General features: G+C 39.4%; 1 protein-coding gene across 2 annotated transcripts in view; it reads right to left on the bottom strand.

Moving 5' to 3' along the window:
• Positions 1-23,934, bottom strand: part of FRMPD1 (FERM and PDZ domain containing 1) — an 88,393-nt gene that overhangs the window by 32,246 nt on the left and 32,213 nt on the right. For both annotated transcript variants that reach the window (XM_042914224.1, XM_042914226.1), the window contains exons 2-5: positions 16,464-16,568; positions 5,556-5,713; positions 4,536-4,638; positions 1,629-1,674 (exon numbers count right to left, since the gene is read on the bottom strand). In XM_042914224.1, the coding sequence (XP_042770158.1) occupies positions 1,629-1,674; positions 4,536-4,638; positions 5,556-5,713; positions 16,464-16,564 (408 nt within the window). In that variant the 5' untranslated portion in view covers positions 16,565-16,568. The remainder of the gene's footprint in view (positions 1-1,628; positions 1,675-4,535; positions 4,639-5,555; positions 5,714-16,463; positions 16,569-23,934) is intronic.

The following is a 23,934-nucleotide window of genomic DNA, read 5'->3' as shown; positions in this document are numbered from 1 at the left end:
TGGAAAGAAATTTATAAATACATACATACATACATACTATTTATTATATATAAAAGAATATACATTAATATGAGAATAACCAAGGTATTCATAATAGTCTTCCCATCAAAGAACATGGTATGTATCTCTTTTTATGTTAAAAAAATTTTTTTTACATTCTTCAAAATATTCTACTTTTCTTCACATTGGGCCCATCTATTTCTTTTCCTTAAAGTTTTCCTATTTTCTTATTTTTTTCCCTTAACAAACTAGCTCTTGGATTTACTTATCAAATTTACAATTTTTGTTTTCCAAAGCATCATTTAGATTTTTGTTGTTTTCTTTATTCTGCTTTATGTTTGTTTTATTAGTTGTTTCTTCCAACTTCTTTCACTGAATTTTCACTTGACCAATTTCCTTATTAAATCATAAAATCACCTAAGGCCATAAATTTTACCCTGAGTATAGTTTCAACTGCACATAAATTGTTAAAAGCAGACTTCTAGTTTTAAATTTTCTCCTAACTGGGGTGCCTGGGTGGCTCAGACAGTTGAGCATCCAACTTCGGCTCAGGTCATGATCTCACAATTCATGGGTGTGAGCCCCGTGTCGGGCTCTGTGCTGACAGCTTGGAGCCTGGAGGCTGCACTGGATTCTGTGTCTCCCTCTCTCTCTCCATCCCTCCCCAGTTCGTGCTCGCTCTCTCTCTCTCAAAAATAAATAAACAAAAAATTTTTTTTTCTCCTAACTAGTTTAGAATGGTATAGTTTTGCTTTTCTGCTTGACTTGGGAGACTGCATTCATATTTCTGAATGGCTGGATAGTTTTAATTAAGCTGTTGATAGTTATTAATTCCTATTTTATTATATTTGGAAGAGATATATAGTTTGTTATTTGGGTAATTTATTGAGTTTCTTTGATAGCATAGTATGTGGTCAATTAGGTTAGATTATTAAATGCTTATTGAAATTCCCCATGCCCCTATTTATTTTTTTGTCTTTATGTGGCCAAGGCTAAGAGGTATATATTGAAGTCACTCCGGATGAGAGTTTTCTGTCAACTTTTCCTCCTTGGTAGTTCTTCCTCTTATGACTTGATTATATACTTTTTCCTGTCACAGATAAAGGGCTCCTTGGCCTCTGGTGTTTAGGATTGCCACTTCCTCCCAGTCCATTGTCTATGCCACCCCTTGTCTTGTGATGAGCTTCAGAGCTGATGACACACTTTCATATCCAACACCTCACTTGTCCTCATAACAATGCATTAGAGAAACAAGACAATTATTGTCATCACCACTGTTTTACAAAAATGCCAACTGAAACTTAATGACTTGCCCAAAGTTGCAACACACTACACTTATCTTGAAACTTGTCGTTTGGTACACTTATCATCATCCCACTTTGTGTAATCATGGATCTGTCTCCTTAGCTGGACCACAAGTTCTGGAAACCTGGACCCATATCTGTTTCCTCCACAACACTGATGCATTGGCTGTCTTCGGGCAACATTGAGTGCCTGCCTGCCCACTGCCTGGCCACTGTCCCTTCTGCCATTGCCTTCCCTATTCATTCTCTGAAGGATATCCCACTGTGGGTTGGGATCTTGGGGATGAAAAGAATAAAACTAACGTGATGTAGCAAGAGATTTACCGATGTGCAGCGAACAACTGTGATTGAAAGAGAGTCTTCAGCTTCCCTGAAAAAAAAAATAAAGAAAGATAAAACATTTCCTCATTCTGGGTGCTGTGTGTGTGTGTGTGTGTGTGTATGTGTGTGTGCATGTGTGTGTGTACACGCGCTCACACCAAGGTCAAAAAGATTGGCAGAATTATAAACCAGCCTCTTTTGCCTCAGCATCTTTGGCTCAGCAACCCTGAGAAAGACATTGAGAAAAGCAATGTTCTGCAAACGAACTGAAGCTGTCCCAGAATACCCCTCCCACCTTGAGGGAATCTTCAAATTTCCACCTCTGCCATCTAGTCTATATCTACAGCCACTTAATTAAGTCACTTAGGTTTAATTTAGTCTATATGATGGGGAACTCGTATAGTTGGTATGACCATTAGCTAGGTTTATGTCAAAAAAAAAACTTTTAAGAGAAAACATAGCAATAACACACATAACTCAGGTTGTTTTTTCAAACAACTTAGGCTAAACATTTCACTAAGATTGAATGCATGAATGAATGTGTATTTCACATAAATCAGATAAAAGCCAATCAGTTTGTGGTGCTTGGGCACACAAGGTCAGTGTAATGAGCCGAATCACATATCAAGATACTATACATTTCTGTCTTGTTATTATGTCTTAGATTCCAAAAATGATAAAAGTCAACCAGACAACGGCCTAACTTCCATCTTGTATTAGAGGAGAGAACTGGAAATCAATCCATATTTTCCTTTTTCTTTGCCATTGCTACATAGAGAAGCCATTTGCAAAATAATTTCATTTGACTTCTTGCAATATGAGCATTTAGGCCAATTGCTGCTGGTGTGTTCCTTCCTCAAATGGGTAAAATCAACCTGCAGCTGTGTCTGGGGATTGCCTCATTTCCATTTTCCATAAGAGCAGGCCTTTCCCGAGATAATCTACAATGATCCAAGGTCCAAGTGCTCTCAAAAGGACATTCAGGCCTCACAGATATTTGGAGGGATTAGAGAGGTTTTGTTGTGCCAGTGTTTTGCTTGGATTTTTCCCTTTATAAGTGGCAATGACACTGGGAACTAAGATAAAAAAAAAAAAGCAGTCCTGGGATCCCCCCCATGCAGTGTATGGCAGAGAGCACAGATGGCTCAAGTAACCTTCCTGCTGAGAGGTCTTCGAGGGCTCACCCTTCCAGGAAAAGAGGAACACCTGAACTTGCTGTGTCAGCGTTGGAGACCCTCCACCATGTGGGCCTTGCTTCCCAAAAGCTTCCTTTAGGCATCTGGTGTCTTAGGCAAACTGACCTGTTCAGCATCCCCACCCCCACTCCTCACCCAGCGGTTTCTGCTTATCACTCCTTTGCCTGGATTGACCTCCACCTCCATCCACCTTTCGAGGCCAAATTCTACCCAGCATTAAAGGTACAGCTGAATTACTTCTGGACTCCTCTGTTTTCTCAGACCGCCACTTCCCCCCCAGTTGGAGGAATCTGTAGCTTTTACAACCCCTTTCCTGTGCTCCTCTTGACCCACTGTCTGCCCTCAACCTCACAGGGGTAAGCGTGAGGCACTTCCGCACTACCAGCCTGCAGGTGTCTGGGGAGCAGACCCTTTGCCCCACCAGGCTCTTTGCCCAGAGAAAGTGCTCAGTAAACAGACTGCGTTCAATGTTACCTAACCACCCAAATGCCAGTCTACCACTTTAGTTTGACAATAATTTGGCTTGTTAGTCACAGTCTGATCTAGCCTGGCAGAAATATTAGTATCGCTGAAAATCTAAACTTAATTTGCTGGCATTGATCATCTTTGAGAAAATCACCCAATAACTGGGAAAGCACACTTCATGATTTCCATAACCATATGTCATATTCTGGAATGAAATCATCAAATCCTTTCCTGAGGCTGCCCCACCCACTCAATTTATTTTCTGGTCATCCTGAAGCAATATTGGCCTTGGTTGAAAGGCTTCTATTTTCTACAACTTTGATGGATTCTCTATAAATCTTAAGCTGTGTATGCCTGTCTCTCCACAGTGAGACTGTGTGCTTCCTGTATTTTCATTTTCTCTTACTCTGATTTTCTGACTATTACCTATTATTCAGTGTGTGCTGTACATGATATTCCTTGGGAAATGAAAACCACCCCACTCACAAAAGAGGCATTACCTAACTATCTTCAAGTTGGCTTTCATGGAACTCTATTTCTCATTTCTAGTATTTATATTAAAGTCATCAAAACAGTGTCGAAAAATTTGAAAGACAACGCCCGTAGGTGCCTATGAAATGTCCGTGAGCCCTCTCCTCTTCTGTCACTTACGTTCCTCTGTCTTAAAACCGGGGTCAACAATTTGTGTTAACTATCTTCGCTCGTTCAACTGAGCAGTCACCGTGCACCTGCTCTGAGAGAGATCACGGTCCAGGCAGGAAGTGATGCAGGTCACAACGCCACCAGGGAGAAGGCGGCAGCTGCCAGGTCAGTGAGACTACATATATGCCAACCAGGCTGTGTGTCCAAGGGCATGTAAGAATATTTATCAAAAGGATTAAAGAAGAACTGACAGGTTTAGCGTCAATTTGGTTCGATTTTTGGCATATGTCACAGCAACCCTAGAAATCCTTACTGGGTAGCGTCCACGTGTTATTCATAACTACCTTCCCTGCAGTGGCTGGCACAGTGTCTAGCATAGCAGGGGGGTCATAAATACAGCACCCTGTGTCCCTCTGTCACTTCTCTAGGCAGATGAAGGGGAGCACGGTATAACCGAATTCTAAAATGAGGCAGCTACTGCCACTTTAAAGGAGCCTGGTCCCTATTAAAACCACGAGGAGATCAATTATGTCATTCCTGTCCTGTCACCCATCTTTGCTCTGTGATCATCTGTGTAACTCTGGGGATAATGGAGGCAATTTAGTACCTCAGTATATCGGCTGCTCGTTCACAGGAAAGACTTTCGGCAGGCTCGTTGTTCATTTGGAGGATCTGATCACCAGGGAAAAGCTTGCCGTGAGCAGAACCTCCTGTTGGACAGAGAAGAAGTAATTGGTGTTCATGCCAGGAGGGCCCAGACCCCAGGTGTCACAGCAGCACAACTGAATGGCAGGCTGATCCAGTCCCCAGGGCACCAGCTCATTCCCCGAGCCTCCAAACCCCTCAGCCAGCTTTGGGCTGGCATGAGTCTGTTTCCCTATTTACAAAATGTAGATAATATACCGAACACCCATCACCTTCAAGGGATATTAGGAGACTGTCCTGGGAAAAAAACTAGCAGAAACCCCCTGAATCAACAGGGCTGGCAAGTGAATCTATTACATTCACCTCTAAAAAACTCTGTGATGTGTGTGTGTGTGTGTGTGTGTGTGTGTGTGTGTGTGCGCTCGCGCACATATGCGTGTATACGTAAACCAAAATTAGATTTTAACTAGACCCAGATCTCACATCAATACATAGCTGATGTATGAAAACAAACACTAGACATTTTCAGCCTGTTCTTCTTCACCCTGATACAGCCTATATTTTACAAAGACTCAGGTGAAAACAAATCAATAATTTCTATTACTCTCTGGCCAGAAACTCTCCCCAGCTTGGAGCATGCAGGGTTTCAGAGAGAAGAGCCAGCGGATCCAAATACTGTCACTGCCCTGAGACTGGCCAGGGAGCCACGGGTGGGCAAAACCCTGGCTGAGGCCAGCAGGAGCCTGGGGTTCAGATCAGCAAGTGCATTTGCGGCTTCCTCCCTCCCCACACCAAAGGAAGGTACAAGGCTCTAGACAGAATTAGGTCAGAATTAGATGTGCCCTTTCTAACTTCCTGGGGTAGCATTTTCGAAATTACATTCTAGGACAGAGAGATGGGACAAGATCCAGGACTACTTCTCCGCCCCCCACCCCCACCCCCAGAAGTCAAACTCCTTTCTTGTTTCCCAGTCAGCCCCTACCTGCTGTGACAGCCACGACTGTGAGGGGTAGGCTCTCGGAAATGTGGAATCCATAGTCCTGGAGGAGGGCGTCTTTGTCTATTTTTACTGTGTGTTTCATAGGGGTGAGGGTCTGGATTGAGATCCCGGGAGGCCCATCGGCTACAGCAACTTTAGCCCTGGAAGAGAAAGAGTTTTACAATTAAAAAAAAAAAAAAAAAAAAAAAAAAGAGGGGGTGGATTCTAGGTGGTGGTCACAAACTGGGACAGCCCTAGGCATCCTGGAAGAGCAAGATGCAAAGCTGAGCACACCCCAACTCTCCTCGTGACAGAGATCAGGCACAAACACCAGGGGATAAAAACACCCAGTGGAACAGCAGCAGCCTCTAAAAGAGAAGTCATGACATGCTATGGGCACTCAGAGAAGGGGAGAGCAGTTTTAACTTTGCGGAGGAGGGGATCAGGAAAGCATTCGCTACCCACAAGAGGGGGCATTGGAGCTGCACCTTGAGAGATGCTGAGGGTCTATGTACGCAACCCAGATCCCAGCACACAGAAGATGTTCAATGGCCGCTGCTGCGTGGGTGGATGCCTGGATGCATGGACAGGCATTCCAGGCAGGAGGCAGTGCTTCAGCAGAGGTACAGAAGAGGAAAAACAGCAACCGTGAACAAGATCGAGGAGCCGTTCAGTCTGGATGTCTGATGCTGACTAACTGCATGGATGGATTGTTTCTTTGGTGATTTTGTTTCCTTTGTCGCTTTAAGATGAATTTCACTTCCCTTTCAAATTTGTAAACTGTGAAGATTCCAGTAGGAAATGCCAGCTGGTCTTCAGACTCCCTCTACAGTAATCTTTAAAAACATGTATGTTTTCTATATGTCTAAAAGCAGGTGAGTTGAAAGCTGTGCTTTGTCTCTCTCAAAACCACAAACCAAGTCACAAGCTATTTCTCCTATGTCTGGGGCAAATGATTTTTTCCCCTTTGAGAGTCAGTGGTCCGTTCTGAGGAAGGTCAAATGGTGACGGGATGAGGTGCTTATTATTATTAATAAACAACAGAAATGTGGAGGAGTAACAGTCCCCCCAGGGCTCTGCAGCTAAGCTCTATCATTTATTCTCCTCCATTTACCAAACACTGTCAGAAACTCTGTCTAATGCAACAGGACGTCGCTTATCTGAAAATCACCTGTCATTTATAATGATCTCAAACTTCAACAAGGATCAGGAAATATAACAAAATGGCTTCAGGGTACCAAAATGCATGTGACAACCCCAAGTACAAAGCCTCATGCACATTATCCACCAAGGAGCTCCTCAGACCCCAGCTTTGAGCTGATTCAGGCTGTCTGAACAGATGATGACCTGACCCCCCACAGCTTAGAAGCAAAGAGGGGATTTCTTCTAGGCAAGCACATGGGTAACACTGAGAAGTGCCAGCAGACAGACCTAACGACAGGGAAGAAACAGAAAACTGGAAATGTATAGTGAATAAATGTATAGTGAATAAAGCCCATAGTTATTCCCGATTAAAAAAAAAAAAAAAAAACCCTTTAAAGCTATGAAAGGGCCTTTCCAAATAATAATATACTATACTGAGAGCCAAAAATCAACATTTACGTGCTTTTAAAAAAGCAACAGGAAGGATACCCTAGACACTACTCCCATTAAATGCTGCGGGGGAAAATTGCGTGTGATCATTATCAGAGAAGGAAAAACAGTTAGAAGCATAATAAGCACAGGAAATGGAAGGCACCACTTGTTTTTAAACAGATGATGATACCTACAAAATGATCAACAAAGAGAACTGCTGGTGCTAAAAAAGTAAGGTGAGTGGAGTTGCAGGATAAAAAACACAGCCTCAAAAAGCACTCAATAACTCATTAAAACAGATTAGCTGGATGTATATTAGGTGTTAGGCATTCTTTTTTTTTTTAAAGATTTTATTTCTAAGTAATTTCTATGACCCAACATGGGGCTCAAGCCCACAACCCCAAGATCAAGAGTTGCACGCTCCACCAGTTGAGCCAGCCAGGTGCCCCTAGGTGCTAGGTATTCTTAATTAGCTGACGTATTGAAGGAAGACACAAGGATTGGGTTAAAGTTATTCTGGATTCCTGGTTGGGAAGACTAAATATTAAAAAATAAAAATACTGGGGCTCCTGTAAGGCTCTATCAGTTAAGCGTCTGACTTCAGCTCAGGTCATGATCTCATAGTTTGTGGGTTTGAGCTCCATGTAGGGCAGGCTCTGTGCTGACAGCTCAGAGCCTGGAGCCTGCTTCAGGTTCTGTGTCTCCCTCTCTCTCTGCCCCTCCCCCACTCATGCTCTGTCTCTCTCTCAAAAATAAACATTAAAAAAATTTTAACAAAAAATAAAAATATTAAGTTCTAAACAAAAATATAGATTTAATATATCAGTCAAAAATTCTTCCAGAATTAAAAAAAAAAACTTGATAAATTGGTGATGGTACAAGTAGCAGTAACAGCAATGGTGATAATCATTAATAATATTTATTAAGCAAGTACCCGGGAGTGACCCAACATTTTAATAGCTCACTCACCTAACCTTCCCAACAAACCTGTGTGGTGGGTGTAATTATCATCCCTATTTTATGGATAAGGAGACTGAATCTTCCTTTGAGAGACTTTTACTTAAAATCACACAACTGGGAAGGGGGTTCCAAATCGGGGCCCCCTTCTTCAAAGGCTCTGTAGTATAGCTCCCAGTACAGTGCTGGCCAAGTGGGATATAATGCAAGTCACATATGTAAAATGTAAGGTTTCTAACAGCCTCATGAGAAATGGTGGAAAAAAACAGGTAAAACGAAGTTTGACATATTTTTTATTTAACCCAATATATCCGAAATACTATCACTTCCGACATGTAACCAACAATAAAATCGATGAGATATTTTACATTCTTTTTTAGATTAAGCCTTAGAAATCCAGTGTGTATTTCATATTTAGAGAGCATATCAGTCCAAACATACTTAAAATTTTCCAATAACTGAATTGTCAGTCTTTATATTTAAATCAAATGCAATATTCAGGCCCTCAGTCACACATAAATACAAATAAATTTTATTTATTTATTTATTTATTTATTTATTTATTTATTTTTTAACGTTTATTTATTTTTGAGACAGAGAGAGACAGAGCATGAACAGGGGAGGGGCAGAGAGAGAGGGAGACACAGAATCGGAAACAGGCTCCAGGCTCTGAGCCATCTGCCCAGAGCCTGACGTGGGGCTCGAACTCACGGACTGCGAGATTGTGACCTGAGCCGAAGTCGGACGCTTAACCGACTGAGCCACCCAGGCGCCCCACAAATAAATTTTAAAAATTGGATAACAAAATAGGAAAACACAAGGAAAACTTTAAGCCATAAAAGCTTGTAATTTCTCCCTCATATAAACAAAAATTGACTCACACTGGATCATAAGACCTAAATATAAGAGCTAAAACTGTGTCACTCTTAGGAGAAAATATAGGAGTAAATCTTTGTGACCTGGATAGGATACCAAAAGCATAAGGGACAATGAATATGCAGATAAACTGAACTTCATCAAAATTAAAAACTTTTGTGTTTCAAAGGGCCCAATTAAGAAAGTGAAAAAACCCACACTGTGGGAGAAAAGATTTGCAAATCATATATTTGATAAGAACCTTGCAGCTAGAATAAAGAATTCTTATAAACGCAAACAAAAAAGAAAAATAATGAAAAGTGGACGAACAATTTACATGGACATTCTCCAAAGATATACCAACAATGGGTAAGTATGTGAAAAGATGTTTAACATCATTAGCCATTATGGAAATGCAAATCAAAACCTCAAGGAGATACCACTTTTTATACCCACTAGGATGGCCATAACCAAAAAGACAGGTCAAGTGTTGACAAAGATGTGGAGAAAATGGAGCCTTGATATCATCTGGAAGTTCCTCAAAAGACTAAACATTGAACATCATAAGACCCACCAAGGCCACTCCTACATATAACCCCAAGAGAAATGAAAACATATGTCTGTACGAACTCACATACAAATACTCATAGCAACAATATTCCTAATAGCCCCAAAGTGGAAACAGTCCAAATGTACATCACCTGATGAAATAACAAAGAAAATGTTCCACAGCACAATATTATTTAGCAACAAAATATGAATACATGCTGAAATATGGATGTACTTTGAACACATTATGCTAAGTCAAAGGAGCCAGCCACAAAAACAAACACATACCACGTGACTCCACTCACATGATATATTCAGAATAGGCAAATCTTTAGAGACAAAGTAGTAGTTGTCTAGGGCTGAAAGCAGGAGAATTCTGGAAGGAAATGGGAAGCAACTACTAATATGTATGGAGTTTCTTTTTCGGGTGATAAAAATCTTCCCAAATGGATTGCGGTGACGGTTGTACATTTCTGTGGATGTATTAAAAACCAATGAGTTGTATGCTTTAAGTGGGTGGGTTATAGAGTACACAAATTATATCTCAATAAAGCTGTTGAAAATAAGGCGAATCAGCTTAAAAAAAAATAAAATTCTGGGCGGGGGTGGGGGAAGGCTGCAATACAAACATATGAAGAATGGGCATAAACACGTGCAGTAAATACCCAGACTTCACATGCTAAAACTAAGTACATCGACAACTTGTACATGAAGAAATAAAATTGGTAAATAACATAGAGAATGTAATTTATTAATTAAAGAAGTACAGTCAAAAGGGCTACAGAGTACTATTACATGTCAAGTAAAGAACCAAATGTAAATAAAAATAATAAACCCCCGGGATTTAAGGCTGACCATATAAATTGGATATTCAATTTCTCTAGAAAGTAATCAGGGACACTGTAATATGAATTTAAAATCTGATCATTTTCTTTGACCTTCTGTTACCATTCTGACTGCCATTCCTCAAAGTAATCACCCCAAACAAAAAATAAAATATTATTTGTACTAGACTATGAGTTCCTAAAAGACAAGGGTATTTATCTCTGTGTTCCCGAGGCCTGGTAAAGTCCCAGAATAGAGTATGAGCTCAAAACACCCAGCCTCTTAAATATTCAAAAATATTTATCACAGCTTCATTTAGAAGAGTGGAAAAACTCAAACTAAATCAACAGAAGATAGATAAACTGAGCACAGTGAAGAATTACTCCAAGACAAGCCTAAGTATCACAAGCCTAAGAACTTTAGACATACATGGAAACACAGCTTAGAAAATACCCTTTCAGAGCATCCTCTAAACTGTAGTTCAGACCCCCTTCCTAAGGGAGAACTCAGATTATTCTAGACATAAATTCTCTCATCTCAAAACTCTGGCCCTCTCTTATGGCACCTCAAGTTGCATTGATAGCTATCTGATTCCTTATATTATTACCCCAAATAGTCTGTAAATTCTCTGAACGTAGGAACCACTTTTTACCCACCTCTGTATTTCTCACAGTGCTGAGTGCAGATCATTTTTCTGCAGCAAAATTTACTTATTGGGTAAATACATGAGCAAAATATTGTACACAGAAAGCAAGATACAAAACAGTAACTCAAATGACTGGCAAAAGGTGAAAATGTACGTATAACCATTAATAAACAGCAGACCACTTGAATGTAAGTAACAGAGTTCAATATTTGTCATTTTCCTTTGTTTGCTTAATTGGATATACAGCTCTGCCCTATGATTAATTAGGACTCATCTTCTCCATGTCCCAGAGCTCAATAAATGGTATCATGAGGACTCCTGGGAAGCATCCTTAACTTTACCCTGCTCTCATTCCTATTACCTGATCGGTCACAACACCTAAAGATCTCAAAAGACATCCATTTCTAACTCCACAACCAGCATTCCATTTTAGGCCCCCATTACCTCTCCTGCAGACAGATTTCTCCAAGAGTCTCCAAACTGGTCTCTCTACTTTTCACTTTTGTCTCTCCTGAATGACTCTCCATCCAGTACCCAGACTGATTTTATAAATACAACCCTGCTCGGATGTCTCCCCTGACTGAATGGATCAATCCGAAATCCTTGAAGTGGTTTAATACAGCTCCTGCCCACCCCTCTAGTGTCTACAACCAAGCCTTTCATTCTCTTGATGTTTTTGTTCTAGCCAAACTACTCTCCTTGGAGTTCTTCAAATTAACTGGCTTTTACACAAGTTCTTCCCTTTACCTAGAATCCTCCCTCACTCACCCCCGATAACCCCTGAGAGCATACGCTCTCCAGAAATTTACCAAAGAAGTTCAACCCCTACTCTATCTTCTGATTTTGGCATAAATATCTCCTTCTGTTGAACACACCCACAGAACATGTACTCCTTTTTTTTTTTTTTTTGAAATATACATATTTGCAATGACCTGAAGGCTCTTGTCCTCTCTAGACTATGATTTTTGTGGCAAAAAACATGTCTTTTTCAACCCATGTACGAAACTCAATGCTAGGCATATAGTAAGGCTAATTGACATATGGAGAATAAAAGATAAAATAAACCTTACCACATGGTTAAAATAGAATCCAACTTATGCTTTTCAAATACGTAGTCTTCAGTTATCTGATTTTTCCATTTGGAAGGGTACGTTCTTCTACAATGGTAGACAAACAAGGCCCCACTGTGTTGACTTATCCCTGCACAGTGTCAGTGGCTTTGGCCCAAAGTCTGGATTTGACATTTTCCCCCACAGGCCACATTTCAGCTTTTGTTTGGAAAGGGATTGCTTGAGAACATGACCAAACCATGGCCTCATCTCACAAAGAATGTTTAATATTTGACAGGGAGATGAAGGAAATGATCTCTGCAGCAAAATTTCCTCCTCTGAAGCATCTTATAAATATCAAACTGAGCACTGATAATTCAAAAACTTATGTCTGGTTCCTCTGTAATGGCTTCGAACCATAAATCTGAGATCATTTCTACGATTTTACACTGGAACAGCATAAGACCTGTGGCTCCACAATGGAATTCCTGCCAGATAGCTGGATTTGGCCTACGGCAAGACTAGGAAAAAAAAAAACATGTTACATTTATCATGAAAGTAGTCTAGAGTAGACAAATTCTACATTTTATGGGTCATTAGTTCATACTGAATTGATCAATGCTGAAAAGGAAAAAATACCACATGGAAATAGATTATGCTTCTGATATTCTCTGGCTTTTTATCTGCTCTCTGTTACATCAGAAAATATATCTTACTTCTATGCTGTAACAACAAAGAATTCACCTTTGAGTCCAGCAGGATGTGGAGAAACTATTTTGAATCTATGTTTAAACACTGCATTATGTGTTCAGCTTGAATGATTTTAAAAGCTAAAGTCTGTTATAAGGTGGATTTTTAATCTAAAGTGTATTCAAAGAAAGCTGAAATAGAGGGAGCAGTCTGTACCAGAGAGAAATGTAGCGTGTAGTGTAATCATAGGACTATACTTACAGCAGTTTCTAGGGACCATGCAATGTAGACACTGGGAGTATAGTGCTATAGGGTGAAGGCCTACAGTTGAGAGAAGTAGTTATTCCATTATTACGTTAAAAAGGAGATTCAGAAGATAATGACAACTCTGAAGATGCAGTGCAGGAACCTTCCAGCCTATTCTCAGACCTCCCCACTTTTGCCGAGGGTCAAGAAGCTATAAAAAACTGGTTGTCAAAAAAAAAAAAACCCAAAAACTGGTTGTCTGGAATGGTCTTTCTACATCACTAGGAATATGAGAAAGACCAAGTAAGGCCATCCCTATAATTAGGAAATAGTTGTATGGTTGCAATGAACAGGGAAATTTGGAAAACATGTAAAACCAACAGGAAGGGCTTCTGACACAAAGATGTCACGATACGTGTATACGTGCACACAAGTATGTGAGTACATGTGTGCCTGTGTGTGCGTGTGTGTATGTGTGCATGTGTCTACAAGATGTATGTGTGTGTTCATTAGCATTAAGATTCAAATTGAGTTGAGGGGCACCTGGGTGGCTCAGTTGGTTAAGCGTCTGACTTCCTCTCAGGTCATGATGTCATGGTTTGTGGGTCTGAACCCCGCGTCCGCCTCTCCACTGTCAGCGCTGTCAGCACAGAGCCTGCTTTAGATCTTCTGTCCCTGTCTCTGCCCCTCTCCCGCTCTCTTTCGCCCTCAAAAATAAATAAACATTAAAAAAAAAAAAAAAAAAAAAGATTCAAGGTAAGTTGAAAGGAATCTTTTTAAGCCCTGAGGATAAAACCCAGCACCAAGAAGGCTCCAAGTTGCATTAAGCTCTTCATGTTTCTTTAAATCTTGCTCAGGGGCGCCTGGGTGGTTGAGCATCTGACTTTGGCTCAGTTCATGATCTCACAGTTCATGAGTTCAAGCCCCATCTCAGGCTCTGTGTAGACAGCTCAGAGCCTGGAACCTGCTTCGGATTCTGTGTCTCCCTCTCCCTCTCTGCCCCTCCCCCGCTCACGTTCTCCCTCTCTCTATAAAAAATAAATAAACATTAAAAAAAATGTTTTTAAACTACAATGAGATACCACTTCACCCATTCTAGGATGGCCACAATAGAAAAGGAAAAGATATTAACAAGTGTTGGCGAGGACGTGGAGACACTGGCACCCTCATACACTGCTGGTGGAAATGTAAAATGGTATAGCCACTTTGGAAACAGTCTGCCAGTTCCTCCAAAGGTTAAATACTAAGTTACCACGTGACTCATCTATACCACTCCCAAGTATATACCCAAGAGAAATGAAAACATATGTTCAAACTAAAACTTTTACACACACGTTCATAGCAGCATTATTCATACTAGCCCCAAAGTAGAAACAGCCCAAGTGTATATTAACTGATGAATGGACAAAGAAAATATTCCATACTGGAATATTACTTGGCAATAAAAATGAAATACTGATACATGCCATAACATGGATGAAACTTGTCCACATAATGCTAAGTTAAAGAAGCCAGGCACAAAAGACCACGTATTATATAATTCCATTTATGTGACATATCCTGGATAAGCAGATCCATGGAGACAGCAAGTATAGGAGTGGTGGCCTGGGTCTGGGGGAAGGGCAAATGGGGAGTGACTGCTCACAGGTATGAGGTTTCTTCCTGTGGTATTAAAAACGTTCTAAAATTGGATTGTGGTGATTGCACCACAGAATGCACAATTCTGTACATATACTAAATGTATACTAAAAATCACTGGGCTATATACTTCTAGTGGGTAAGTTTTGTGATATGTAAAAGGTATCTCAGAAAAGACATTGGATAAAAAAAACTTCCCACAGGTCAGTGTCGCCTTTTATTTACATTCTGTGAGAAAAGCAGGATATTAGAGAGTACCAAAGGTCAGATATTTAGGCAACATCAAATTAAAGTTACACAGGTCTCTTCTCTGCAAGAATCTCAGAGCCTTTAATGTGCAAAAATGCACTGTGCAAAATGCAAGAAGTGGGTGGGAGTGGAGTATGGGCTGTGTCACTTCCAAACCTTCAGTGGAGCGGCATAACATAGGACTAGGGTTTGCAGAACTCACTTTAGGAAGCGATGTACCTGGCAGTTTCCCCATTCATCACAAGTACTACTTGACCACTTGCAATCACTCGCTTGGAACTCAATCACTGCTGGGTTGAACAGGCGAGGCCACTACTTTCCCTGCGCTCATAGGGCCTACTGTCCAGAAGGAAAAAAAGAGATGTGCTCAAATAAGTTGAACATATCAGGAGGAGCACCCTGCCGATGCTACCAATCAAATACTATGGGGTCCCGTGGGAGTGGTTAAATCTAAGGAACATTTCATGGAAGACCCAATGGTTCAGCCAGACCTTGAACTGTGGGTGGGTTCTGTATGCATGAAGTTGGGAGGAAGGGATCTGGCACGGGAGCCCCGGACTAAGGGGTGAAAGGAGAAGACGGGTTGCTTATAGTAGGGGAACAATGAATAATAGTTCATTTTAGCTGGAGTATGATGTGAATGAAACGGAGTAGTAAGACAAATAGCTGTAAAGTACTAGGGGTCAATCACGGAGAGCCTTGAATGCCTAACCAAAAATGTTAAAACATATCCTGTAAGAAATAGGGACCCATCAAAGATTTCTGAACACGGGGTGGGGATGATCGTAAACAAGTCTGTCTCTGGGCCTCAGGTGTTTCACCTGTGACACGGGGCTAATTCTACCAGCCTTATCTCACCGCAGTGTGTGAGGATCGGAGCCCTTGGCCACAGGGCAGTGTGGTTCTGAGCAAGGGTTATTGCTCAGCAGCACAACAGCTGTTTCCAGTTCGTTTGGAAGAATGTGTGCCTCAGAAACACCTGACACATGATATTTCATCTCTGTGGCAGGGCCAGATGGGAAATCTGAGATGGAAAATGAACGCTTCGAAACAGAACATATTTTAAGTTCTCTTGTAGCAGTCAAATCAGATCTGTATTTGATTTCATTTTATTTTGTTTAGAATGAAATAGGGACTGCAAGGAAGGAACAGCTGCTGGAAACAAAGACGGGGAAAGAGTATAAACAGCAGATCTCCTGACCCTCGCATCGAGGACTAAGACAAGAGGTGTGTGTGAGACAGAGAGAGACAGAAATGTGTGAGTGTCTGTTCAAGAGTATGTGGGTGAGTATATTCCAGACAGTATGTGCACATGAGTGTGAGTATGTACGAAGTGTGTTTGTGTGTGTAAGTCCATTTGTGTGCGAGTGTTTGTAAATGTGTGTATGAGTTTGGTGTGAGTGTACATTGTGGGTGCATGGTGAGAGACACCAAGGGAAGAGGTGGAAGGGGACAGACGGAAAGGCACTCCGGCAAAACTGGCGATCTGTTTATGCTTCCCCCCACCATATGGGGTAAGAACAAAGCAAACTGGAGACTGATCCCCGGGTGCTGCCAAGACTGGCGAAAGCTCTGCCCGCGGGGATGCCAGATCCTCACAGACAGAAATCTCTGCTGGCCCAGGAGCCTTACCGGGCCGAGCTGTCCCGGGAACGCCGTAGCCATCTTGCCACCATTTGTTCTATTCTGTGTGCTTTCCGTGTCTGCAATAAGCTGGTCTCCAGCTCTTCCATTTACCTACAAGGAAGAAGAGTTTTCTTAAGAAGCTAACCAAAATATTTGGAAGAGCATCTGACACATCACTATGACATTTCCTGTATTTGCCCATTTAAGGACATGCTGATCAAATAACTAGGGCTCTCTTTTCTTTGAAATTAACACAAACAGGTCCTCAGTGTCTGTAGAGTGGACAACTTTATAGCAGCCCTCTGCCTAAGGAGTACACAGTCGTGGGAAACAGATTAGCTTTTTACATCTTAACCAACTAAAGAGAAGGATTAGGGAATAAAATAGATAAGGTTTCTCAAACTGTGACTGTGACCCATTGTGAGAGACACACCTTACTACATGACACTGCTTGCTGCCTCCAAGTATGCATGCGTCCCTGAACAGCACAGCTTAGTTTTGCCTGCACTGGGAGCTGCACATATGTGGGGGCATTCTAATCACATTGTGGCTATTCTTCTGATTGCTACTTCTTTTGCTCAATATTTTGTATTTTCTTTTTTTTTAAAGTTTACTGATTTATTATAGAGAGTGAGCATGAATAGGGGAGGAGAAAAGAGAGAGGGAGAGAGAGAATCCCAAGCAGGCTCTGTGCCATCAGCACAGAGCCCGATGCAGGGCTTGAACTCACAAACTGTGAGATCATGACCTGAGCCAAAACCAAGAGCTGGACGCCTAACCAACTGAGCCATCCAGGTGCCCCGAAAAATCTCCCTTCTATCCTTCCCTCATCCACCCAGTTCCCACACTCATTCATAATCACTGCTCTACTCCTTTTTCTTTCCAGAGTTTCTTTATGCCTATATGAGCAAATACAAATAAAGATTTTATATGTCCTCCTCTTAACACAAAGGATAGTACATCATAAACCTTGTTCTGTACTGTGCTTTCTTCTCCTTAGAATATATATCCTTGGTATCTTTCTACATCAGTACATAGAATGCTTCTTCATTCTTTTTGACAACCCCTGAGTATTATACTGTATGAATGTGCCGTAATTTAAAAAGTAGTCCTCTCTTGACAGACATTTGGATTATTGCCAATCTTTTGCTATTTTATAAATGATACTGCAATGAATTATGTTGCACATATATCATTTCTGCATGTATGCAATTATGTATCTGGATAATTTCCCAAATATTGAATTACTAGGTCAAGAGTTATATGTATTCTTTGATAGATATTGTCAGGTCACCAAGAAAACACACATATGCTGGAGATTAAAATTTCATGAAACAGTATATATATATTTCTATTTTTCTATCCTAGTTATTTTCACTTTTTAAAATATTGGCCTCAATTCACCAAATTAATTTCACAACCCAATAAATAACCACACAAAAGGAAACATGACATTGGGAAATAACTATGGATAGAGAGAAAATAAATATGAATTATAAGAGATTATGTTAACACTACACAAATACATTTTAAAACCTTGATGACACAGACGGTTTTCAAGGAAAATATAAATGATATAATATGACCCTGTAAGAAACAGAAAATCTAAAAAGACAATTACCATAGAACATAAAGTTGATAAAGAGATACCCCTACAAAAAAGTCCCTGGCATAGACAGATTCAAAGGTGAGTTCTTACAAATCTTTAAGATGTACCTCACCCTGACAAATTGTTTTATTTTAAATATAAACTTTTTATTTTGGAATATCTTTAGATATATAACAAGGTTGCAGAGGTAATATAGGGAGTTCCTATATACCCTTCACTCAGCTTCCTCTAATGTTAACATCGGACAGAGTCATTGTATCTTTGTCAAAATTAACACTGGTCCAATAATATTAACTAAACTCTAGACTTTATTCAGATTTCACCAGTTTTTCCACAAATGTTCCTTTTCTGTTTCAGGATCCAATCCTGGATACCATGTTACTTTTAACCATTCTTAGTTTATTTCCCCCCAAATTTCCCCAAATGCTGTTTTAGCTGTTCTAGACTATAAAAAAGGAAAGCTCCAAAAATATTTTTGAGCAGTCAGTATAACATCGACATCAATTCTGATAAAATAGGACAAATAAAGTAAAAATACAATCTCTCTTGTGAATACCAAAGTGAATCTCATAAATAAAATGTCAGCAAGAAGAATCTATCAGCAATCAACAGAGTAACAGCAGTATCTATCCCAGAAGTGCACTGGCAAGGCACACAAAAATGTAAGCAGGACACCCAACTTGACCACTTTGAAAGCGAGAAATATATGTACTTTTCAGTTAAATGGCAGGCAAATACAAATTAGTGGACAACAAACAGCTGCAAACAAAAATAAATTCCACTTAGATCAAGGGATATGTTGGTCTAGTTTTATTCTACAATAGGAACATCAGACCTGAATGCTGTCTTTAGTTCTAGGCAGCTTGCTTTTTTTAAATTATAAAAGAGAGGGTAGATTTCTGGTTAAATATGGTGAATTGAAACTATGTTTTAATCTCTTCTCTTCTCTTATAAATTACAGCAAAGGACTATAAAGGCAATTAAACCTATAGAATAAGAGAGAAGATGGTACATGAGAGATATAGACAATGTTGGGAAGATAGAAACTGTTTGGAGGAGAGGTAACTGAGCAGAGAAAAGGAAACAGAAACCTATGTGCTTTCACGGATTCTGATGAAAAATGAGCTGAGTTTTCCTAAGATGGCTCAAGAATTAGAGGTAGCAGGCATGGGAGAAGGCAGGGATAAAGCATAGGGCTGGAAATATGGAAATGGATTTTTATAAGGAGCAATTTTACTCACAGGTCCCAGCCCATTCCCTTTGCCCACTAAGATAAGCACTCCTTCTTCACCTTACTGGAGACAAGAGGCTTATTCTCTGGAGAAATCAAACCAGAGAGCCTCCAGACTTAGGGAGACCAGGCCCAATAGAGACTGCAGGATTGAAAAAATAGAAGGATTAAAACTCTTCTTACTGAATGACAAGACATTCTGCCTCTTCCTTTGCCCCGCTCCCCAAATACTGGCAGCTAGGACTCTACATCCCAAGCAAGAGACTAGAGAATCCTTTTTTTGAAGAATTGAAAAGAACCATAGAAAAGAACTTTAGATGATGATACTTCTGGCAACTTGATGCCTGATCATCATGCATTGAAACCTGTTAATTCAGTGAGCCCCACAAATCATACAAAGTTTCTTACACATGAATGGATATTTGAGAAAAGCCTACATTATGAAAAAATATCAAACAGAAAAACCCAGAAGAAACAGAGACAATGCAGGAAACAGAAGGAAAAAAATCATAGAGCCTTAAAATATTACATCCATGAAACAAGAGGATTTTCTTGGAAAAAGAGAGCAGAGAATAAGAACACTTGAAAATTAAAAATAAGATAGGCAGAATTTAAAAGTTCAATTAAAAAGTTGAGAATATCAGTGAAGTCAATGAAATATTATAGAAAAGAGTAACCAAAAGCCAAAGACAGGGAAAACAGAGAAACTTAGAAATGTATAGTATCAATCCAGGAGTCCTATATTTATCTAAGAGGAAATCCAGAAGGAGAGAACAAAGGAAATGGAGATAAGAAAATTATAAAATAATTCAATAAAATTTCCCTGAAAAACCTAAGTTTCCAGATTATCTACTAAGTGCCCAGCATAATAAGTGAAAAAAAGAGACCCATATCAAGAAATAACACTGTAAAATTTCAGAAACGAAAAGAAGAGAATATCTTCAAAACTTCCAGAGAAAAAGATAGATGGCACACAAACAATTGAGAATAAAAATGGCATTAGACTTCTCATTAACAACAATGGAAGCTTGAAGACATTGAAGCCATGTTTTCAAATTTCTGAAGAAAAATTGCTTCAATTTAGAATTCTATACCCAGCCAAACTACCAATCAAATAGTAGACACATTTTCATACGTTCACATCTCAGACAATTTACCTCTCTTATACCCTTTCTCAGAATGCGCATAGAGGATGTGCTCCAGCAAAAGAAGGAAGTAAATAAAGAAATGGGATCCAGGAAATTGGGGATGAAATACAGACAGGAGGCAAAGGGAACATCCAGGATGACTATGAAGGGATGTACTATGGTAGTGACTATACATGAGACCTATAAAGAGCAACCTTACAGATTGGTGCATGAAGACCAAGGTCTTAGGAAAAAAGATGAATATAGATTATCTTATGTGTTTCTTCAGAAAAATTCACTGAGAAGCTGTTGGAGAGTATGAAAAAAATTAGCAATAGGTACATGGAAAACTAAGCAAATAAAAAACAGGAAATTCTGAAATACAAGAAAAACAAAAGGTTGTTTGGTTAAGGTAACCAAATTTTAGCTCATTACTTGGCTCAGAAATGAACAATATTTACATTGTCATAATAATGTAAACACTGAAAAATGATTCCTCAAAAACAGCTTATATGATTTGGGGAGGCTATGGTGAAGGGGAGCTGATGTAGTAGTATAAGAGCTAAAACCTCATTAACCACAATAATTAAATAATCTCTAAAATTAATAAATTATGCAATAGTAATGCAAGCATATTTCTCAGAAACGTGGAGGGAAAAAAAAGCAGAGGATACAGCTAGAAGAGTTGAAAGAGGTTGCCTCTAAGAAAAGTAACTAGATGCTAAGGAAGAGTGGGGCAGGGACTGTTGCTTTCTATTATAAACCCTTAGTACTATTTTCTTTTTTTTTAACTATTTAGCTATTGTTAATTATGTTAGCTAAATTTTAAAAACTGAATATATGCATATAGTAAAATACACAGAAAAATATAATGAAAATAAAATCACCTGTAATCATACATCCCAGAGTTATCAACTGTTAATTTTTCTTTTTTTATGCTTATACATGCTATGTTTTTATTAAAATGAGATATTATAATTTTCCCACTTAATATTTCATGAATATCATTCCATATTAATATTTAAGCATTTAGATCATCATCATTTTAAATTGCTTTACAGTGTTATTTTCTCTGGCCATATCACAATATATTCAGTAAATCTATCATTGGACATTTGTGTTATTTCCAATTATTCAGTATTACAAAAGCTTTACAACGAACATCCCTATTTATGGTAAATGGCTACTTCCCAGATAGTTTCTTGGGATAAATTCCTCAAAGTGAAATTAATGAATTTAAGCGTATGTCATTTTTAAGAATTTGGATGTGTATTGTCAAATTGCTTCCAAGAAGGTACCAGTTTTCACTCCCTGATAGATTTCATGAATACTGAATATTCCCATTTTAAAAAAATGTTTTTTTAATGTTGATTTATTTTTGAGAGAGTGGGGGGGAGGAGGGGCAGAGAGAGAGGTAAATATAGAATCCAAAGCAGGTTCCAGGTTCTGAGCTGTCAGCACAGAGCCTGATGTGGGGCTTGAACCCACGAACTGTGAGATTATGACCTGAGCCAAAGTCAGACGCTTAACCCACAGAGCCACCCAGGCACCCCTGAATATTCTAATATTTCCTAATAGGATGGAAAGTAGCATCTAAAAATTGGTGGAAATATATATTTCTTGAAAATATAGAAAAAAAGTAAATGTACACATAATTCCATCACATATAAAAATTATATGAAGTATTTGGTGGGTATTTGCATCAACTTTGCCCTAAATTTATACCAATCTCTATTACATATATTAAAATGTATAGTCCACAAAAATAGAATCACTCTACAATCAGCCTGCATTTTTGTAACCAGTGACTATATCATGGACATCTTTCCATATCAGAGCTCATAATAGTTTTTATTTAAAGTTATATGATTACTAGTATATCTGAACATTTTTCATAACTATGGCCACTTATATTTCCTTTTTGTTACTTTCTTATTTTTCCTTTTTTTCCCCTACTGGAATGCTTGCTTCCTTGCTGTTGTAAAAGCTCTTTTATAATAAGGATTGTTGAATGTCCCTTTCCCAAGAATACAAAATCACATCATATTTCTGTGAGACTTACCATGGAGGGTCAAGAATGCAGGTTCCAATGTCTGACACACAGAGAGACTAATCAGAAAGAACAGAAGAATAAACATCCAGCAAGGCCCACAGGATATTGTTTTCAAATATCAATTGCCTCAGTCAGGCCCTTAACAGGAGTGAGTCAGCTGACAACTTTAGGATATAGGTATTAACTCCGTTTGTCTTTTTTCCTGATCATCACACTTTCAGCGTCTTCCTATAAAGGTCTAGGATGGTAAGAAGACTTAAAACCAAGTCATGTGAAGACTCATTGAAAAAAAAAAACAGAGAATATTTATTTGACAAAGATTTGGAGGAGGCCTGTCTGATCATGGTTCACAAACCACCAAAAGGCCACCATATAGAAATAACTGCATGGATGCAGGAGGGACATTGCAGTGGAATACAGGGACAAGATGACCTCTGGCTCCTCCCACTCATGCACCTTGAGGTCTGAACCGATCCAGAAACCAGGCAAGATGATATGTGTTATGCTCTGTCTTGAAATTCAAAGACCCAATCACCTAGAGCAGCTGGAGATCCTAAAGAAACCACAGCACTAGAAGATAAAAAAAAATCTCTGATCTCTCTGTTGTTTCAGTCTCCAAATGACTGCAGAAATGTCAGGATCTCAGACATATCCAAAAGGACACATCCAAAAGCTTTTCTATTCCTTTTGAAGGTCATCAAATTGCAATGGCTACTTATAGAATTGTTATGAAACTGCTGCCAAATAGAATTTAGCTAATTGATTCAAATAAACATATATGGCTATAATGATAAGAATTCACTTGCATTATATATCTGGATTGTGGATAAGGCACATGCTTTCATCCAGGGATTGCTGAAGACCAAAGAAATGGCAATGTCAACCAAGCCATTAAAAGTGCTCCCTGATTCAGCAAGGTCTAAGCAGGAGAGTTTAAAGTCAAGAAAATGACCTACTAATGGTTTTAATATTAGCCTCTGGATTGCAGGGCTAATGGAAGAAAGTAAGAGCCCAGATAATCTCCAAACATTTGAATCTTTTCTGCAATCCCACTGCCAAGAAGTCATCCGGCCTCTAATTGTTCTGTCATTCACTGTTGGACCCATCTTATTGCTAGAAAGTTTCTTTACTTAAAGCTGAATTCCACCTCACAAGAGATTCAGTCCTCAATAGCAGTATGGCCCCCCCCCAACCCTCCCCATCATCTAGCATAAATAAGCCCCTTTTTCTATACATAAACCTTTCCTGATTTGAACATAGCAATTTTGTTGCAATATTCAAGTCTCCTCTGCCCCAGAATAAACGTCCCCAGTTCCTTCCACAGTTCTTTATATGACAGGATCCTTTTAGATCACCCTCCTCTGGGCACACAACCAATTTGACAAAATCCTATAAAGGGGCATGAATCCCCAGACTGAGTACACTTCTGGTTGTCTGGAACAAAGTAATATGAAAAG

This window comes from Panthera leo, chromosome D4 (genome assembly GCF_018350215.1).
Source record: "Panthera leo isolate Ple1 chromosome D4, P.leo_Ple1_pat1.1, whole genome shotgun sequence".
Taxonomy (NCBI): domain Eukaryota; kingdom Metazoa; phylum Chordata; class Mammalia; order Carnivora; family Felidae; genus Panthera; species Panthera leo.
The sequence above is the reverse complement of the archived record's forward strand: the minus strand, read 5'-3'. Positions and strand labels throughout refer to the sequence as shown.